Source organism: Rhineura floridana, chromosome 6 (assembly GCF_030035675.1).
Source record: "Rhineura floridana isolate rRhiFlo1 chromosome 6, rRhiFlo1.hap2, whole genome shotgun sequence".
In the NCBI taxonomy this organism is placed as follows: domain Eukaryota; kingdom Metazoa; phylum Chordata; class Lepidosauria; order Squamata; family Rhineuridae; genus Rhineura; species Rhineura floridana.
The window spans coordinates 106511517-106517533 of NC_084485.1; the positions used below are offsets into that span (position 1 = coordinate 106511517).

The 6017-nt window shown below is 43.2% G+C and overlaps 1 protein-coding gene across 2 annotated transcripts in view; it reads right to left on the reverse strand.

The window, feature by feature from the left end:
• Positions 1–5027, reverse strand: part of NEGR1 (neuronal growth regulator 1) — an 856142-nt gene extending 851115 nt beyond the window's left edge. For both annotated transcript variants that reach the window (XM_061630506.1, XM_061630507.1), the window contains exon 1: positions 4852–5027. In XM_061630506.1, coding sequence (XP_061486490.1) covers positions 4852–5027 — 176 coding nt within the window. The remainder of the gene's footprint in view (positions 1–4851) is intronic.
• Positions 5028–6017: the final 990 nt, after the last annotated feature.

Below are 6017 nucleotides of genomic sequence, written 5' to 3' on the forward strand. Positions count from 1 at the left end.
TTTTGTTTGTGGCTTTCATTTTTATTGAAAAACATCAACAAAGATCATTCCTTGAATCACAATAGCATATATATGACAGTGGAAGGGCTGGATATAAATTTAATAAATAATAAATAAAATAAACATGCATATTTAGGCGCATTGGGCTGTATTCAGCTAAGTCCTACTTAGAGTAGACCCAATGAAATTAATGTCTACTGTATTAATGTCACTGAATGCCACCCATTGTTGGTGTGGGAGCTAAATTTTTTCTTCACCCTATGTGATCCAGTTTTCTTGGGGGCAGCAATTTTCATCATCCCTTCCTAAACCTTGTTCAGGTTTTGCACCAGGATCCAGTTAGTAGATCACAGGTTACTAATAAAAATTAAAAGTAGATCCAGCAACCCTGTAGTATGCCCACCCCTATGCTATACCATAGCTCTGTTTGGGCAATTTCATGTGATTCTAGTCACATGGGGGGCAGTAAGACTTTATGTACTGGTCTCTCTGGCCAATAGTCAGGGATGATGGGACCTGTAGCCCAAAACATCTGGAGGGCACCAGGTTGGAAAAGGCTGGTGTAGAAGAATGGCTGACTGCAACAAACTGTGACTCTCAATGAGAATCTTCACCCAGCAAGAGTGTATAGCAAGAATGGGTAATCTGTACTCCCCATGAGGTATTGTTGGTCTACAATTTCAATAATTTCTGACCATTGTCCATTCTGGCTAAAGGTAATAGGGGCTGGAACCCAACAACATCTGGAGCCCCTCAGGTTCTCTATCCCTCACATATAGCAACTATTCAGCCACCCTCAATATCAGATCATCAATAATGCTAGGCTGTTCCCTAAAACCATCACTGGAATTGTGATACCCAAAATGGTAAGGGATGCTGTAAAGCTGTGGTTTATTTTATGGACCTAGAATTTCATTTCGATCTATATAGCTATTCTGTTTTAGATTGTTGACCAGCCCTATAAAACAAGGCAAATTGTTTAAAATAGAGAGCGTTAGCAGACTTAAGAGGTTTCAAACTTGCACATAAATAAGAGAATGCTCCTAATTTCTGGAATAATACTTATAATATGTAGTACACACTTCCTGCAGATATAACAGTTAAATTCTAGCCTTGTTTACTCAAAAATAAATCCCACTTTGTTCAGTGGAGATTACACCCTAGTAAGCGTGAATAGGATTGCAGCCTAAGCTCCTAAAAAGAAGTCATTCCATCACATTTTTTTCCCCGATAAGGGACATTGAAAAGTCACATGGAAGCCTGGCACTGGACTCAACTAATGGTGATTACTTTAAGAATTGCTTCCTAGAAAGAATCTGCTACCAGTGACACATCTGCTTCAATACTGGCTTCATTTGGCTTGTGTACATATCAGAGTAAGACTCCATCACCACTACATAGATACGTCCATAGAGGATCTCAACTAAAATGTCTAACTAGTAACATTTTTCAAGAGTTTGGCTGTCAGTTAATTAAAGTAGCTGTATATCATCTCTATTAACATAATCTTCTTTTCATTAAACAATCAAACTGCTGACTCAAACACCGAAAGGATGACTCAGAGATCCCAACACTTGACCTTTAATATTAGCTACCAGCAGTTACTTCATCTCAGAAGTTTCCCGATATAAAAGAATATGTATGTATGTATGTATGTATGTATGTATGTATAAAAGAATAAAAATACAGTTTGATCCTGAACAGAGCATCAAAATATCTGCACGCAACTTATAAAGTATTGTGCTTTGTATATAGAACCATAGTATTGAAAAACTATGTGATATCTTCTTATATTTATATACCTTACTTTATGTAGAGCAATATGCATTAATCCAGGACATCGTACTCTAGTGTAAGTGAAAGAAAATGCACTTGTGAATAAATTAACAGATCCATTGAAATAGTTGCAATATATACTCTGCATTCCTTGTCTGTGTGTACAGAAGACTGCTTCTCCTAATACGACACCTAAAAAGCATTTTCTTGTAGATGTTCGTTATTCTAAGCGCTCCAGGTTTTATGCATTAAATAAAAGCTGCAGATATCCTGTAGGGACAAGATTCCAGAGAAGAACCGCGAAGTCTGCATCAAATGGTTAAGTTGCTCCTCTGCTTCCTATGAGGTTTCATTGCAAATTGGGCTCCAATAAAGTAAACTTTGCTCTCATGACAAACACAAACAGAAATATATATATCTGTGCAAAATGTGCCATTCCTTATGAAATGTATATGTCTTTTAACAGCATTAGTATTCCCTTTGCTCTTCCCCACCCAGTAGTTCAATAATGCATTTGTCTTTGTCTGGTAAAATAACATATAGTGTATTCTATTAGTGGAATTTTGTTTAAAAAGCTGTTATTCATGCTCCCCCACTTACAAGACAGAAAAGATTACTTGACCATAAAGCACCAATTGCATTTATGTAACGTATTCATCTTCATACCCAGGCCTTAGAAAAATGCATATATTCTAGTAATAACATATGCATTTAATTCTAGCTGCCAAAAGGCACCATCAGTTGCTTAATTTTGAATTCTTTATGTGTCTTTTTATTAAAGAAATAAGGATCTACACTATTCTTTAGCACTGGTTTGCATGCTACCATGAACAGGAAAACTCAGCTCATCAACTCTGATACTTGGCTGTCTTTACATTGGAGGCAATGCAAATAAAGACAGAGACTAAGGTTGCATTTACTTTCTGTCTGCAACAAGAGTAAATTCCAATGTATTCTAAAACCATGGAGTGTAACTACAGCATATTGCTACAGATGAAAAATATGTCAACCAGTGGTGCATAGACACTGACTCTCAGCATCTACCACATGAGAACAGTCAGGAAAATAAATAGGGTTGGGAAAACAAATAGGATAATACCAGTTTAAAACAATGAAACAATATCTTCTGCATTATACGTGCTTGTGTTTTCTTTTTTTGGCAAAAGATTTGCAGCATAAGTGAAAAGCAATGCTTCTGATGAAGTTAGTTTATGAACCTGATTCATAACGGCAAGCAACACAGTGTATAACCATATCATTCATGGTTAAAACTGCTGCAGAGACAAACCTCTGGATTTATAAGACACAAGAAGGAGGAATCTTTGTACTAATTCTTAGTAAGAAAAACTATTATATCCTTGTCAATGTGCAAAATGTGGCAACTGAAAGTTAAGCTGGGAGGAGGGCAGCACAAATTAAAGCAGACGACTAATGAACTTGAGTCAGAGAGAAAAAAATTGCCTAGAATACAGACTGCTGCCAGTAAACAAATTCTCCGCTAGCCAAATGGATTGTTAACATATGGAATTGAAAAGTTGTTACAAGGGAAGACATCGCAGAACTGCTGTAGACATGCAATCTTCCAGTGGCAAAACTATATTCAAAAAATAGATGAATACAATAATTAAAACTAGAGTCTGATTTTCATCCTATAAAAATCATCATGAAAATGCTAAGAACATTAAGTGGTGTGAGTGTATCTGTATCCTCAGTGAACTGTTACTGCTGAGCAGTGATATATTCAGGCATGGGAAGGTTGCACTGCAGATCTTGTTATCAACATCAGGTGCTATCCCAGAGAAATTAAGTCAAGCATCAGTGATTTCCATTCCAACTTATATGAACTTAGCATTCCAAAAGCTAGTGAGGATCTTCTGCAGGTTGAGGTAAAAAGAGCCCTTTTGGATTCCTCCCTTAATAAACTGTCTGTTATTTCTGCATGTCTGCTACCGTTTCACAACATCAACTAATCGGGCACGGGCTCTGCATTTAGAAGGCAAGTGGCAATCTGTGCTCTTAAAATATCTTCACTTACACAGGTCTAAAACTGGAGCTCCTTTATTTTGCAGCATAAATCAAGGCTTGTGAAAATGGCCCAATTAAAGCTCAGAATATATACACCTCTTCCAGGCAAAGAGTGTTAGCAAACACACTGCGGTATGCGCTGTAAGTGCTTGTTACAGATGGATCCCTGGATCAAATCTCTTGAGAAATGTACACATCCCATACCATAGCACTCAGATGCGTGGAACTGCACTGTCAGTGTTAATGCAGCAGGCATCTGGATGGGAGTTTCAAACGCCAGAGGAAAGGCAGCTCTGAAGAATGGGGTCTCTTTTAGCATCGCTCAGATCACAATGCTGGGCACCAACTTCAACATTTCTCCTCACAGAAGAAATATTTCACAGAAAGTGCACTCTGCACTGCAGCCGCTTTGCTGGTGAAGGGGGAGGGGGAGGGGGCTCGCAGTTCTCTGATGAGCCATTACAGCTTTCAGAGGCTTAACAAGAGCCAGAGCAGCACGCCTGAGGAAGAAGCTGCAAACTAATTCCGGGGAGAGACCCAATTGCAAACCCTCTGCCTCTTCACTAAAAAGGAAAGACTTTGATAAGAGTGGACGACTCCACTGAGTAACCAAAGGGATGCTCCCAAAGTTCCGCTTAAAGTACCACAAATCTTTAGAGAGAGGCGTTGTGGGTGGGGGGAAGAGAGATGAAGGAAAGACACCTTTCAATTCCACTGGGCAGGTGAGAGCGAGGGAAATATGTAGGTAAGGGGAAATGGCGGAGGTAAAACTAAATGGGGATCCATTAGTTTCAAAGTGGGTAGGATCCTCTTCTCTGCCCTGCTGAACACCTCTCGGTGCTTCAAGGGCTTGGACCCTTGTTGGTGCAGACCCAGAACAGCCAGCCCAGAAGGGGGAGAAGACCCACTTCTTGGAGGCAGCTGAGCCAACTGCAGTGGGGGAGGGCATTCAAAAACAAAACAATACCCACAAGACAGCACAACACCCACAGAGTACACACACGCCACCCGCAAATGTTTTCAGGGGGAAGAAACCGAGACGAGTCCTACCTCAGCACTGCCGTCTCCCCTTTCCTGACCACCAGGTTGTCCACAGCCGTCCCGGGGAAGTCCATACTTTGGCCGCCGGGCAGGCAGGAGGGCAACAAGCAGCAGAGGCTCAGCAGCACCGCGGCCAGCCACTGGTTGGAGCAACAAGCGCCCTGGACCAAGAGCATCATGTCCATGCCTGCTCGGAGGGCTGCGCGCCGTCTCTGGGGGGGGCGGGGGGCTCTGCCTCTCTCCCCGTCGATCCCTTCACAAGCGCCTCCTTGCCTCGGGTCCCGGGCAAGCAGCAGCAGCAGCAGCAGCGAGTCCCAGCCTCGCCCCTCGCCTCGTCCCCCTCCTCTTCCCGCAGCCGCCTTCGCCTTTCTCTCTCTCTCCCTTCCCTCCTCTCGCTCGCCGCTTCTCGCTGGCCGCGTCCGGAGCGTGTCTAGTCTCGGGTGTCTCGCACACCATCTAGCGAGGAGGGAAGCGCGCGGGAGAATGAGCCAGCCAGAAGAGAAGAAGCGGCGGCGGCGGCGGCGGCGGCAGCAGCAGCAGACGGACCCCAGGCTCTGAGCCGGTTGCCATGCAGCCGTTTCCGTAGCAACTTGTCCTGGTGGCTGGTGCTGGTGCTGCTGGAGCAGAGAGGAAAGGAGGGGAGGGGGTGGGTGGGAAAAAATTATATATATATGAGGGGAGAGAGGGGGAAAAACGTAAGAAAGCAATAGAGACTGAACAGCCACCGAGATGAGAAGGAAGAAGAAACAATTAAAAGCAGTGATTGCAGCCAGATCCAAACCCGCTAGAGTATGCGTGTGTGTGCATGAGATACACACACAAGCACACACACACACGATTTCCTGTTCAAAAGCTGCAGTTTCTTTTATTTCCCCCCTCCTTTTTGTTCGTTCAGGCTTCAAAGCTTCCATCTCTGAACACCCCCTCCCCTTTCAAACTTAGCCCACTCTGAATACGGGGTGGTGGTGAATGGCCACTCTTGCCTTGCTGTATAGCTTCACCAGCTCTTCGCTCTTCGCTCAAGTGGTGGGAAAAGGGGGAACGGGCGAGCTGCTTTGATGTGGGGGTTGCCCTTCTCATCTTCCACACACGCATGCACATACAGACAGGAAAGGACTCTCGATGGCAAAGCTTGTTGAGAATGTAAACGCTGAAGCCTAAGATCTGGTTTTGAA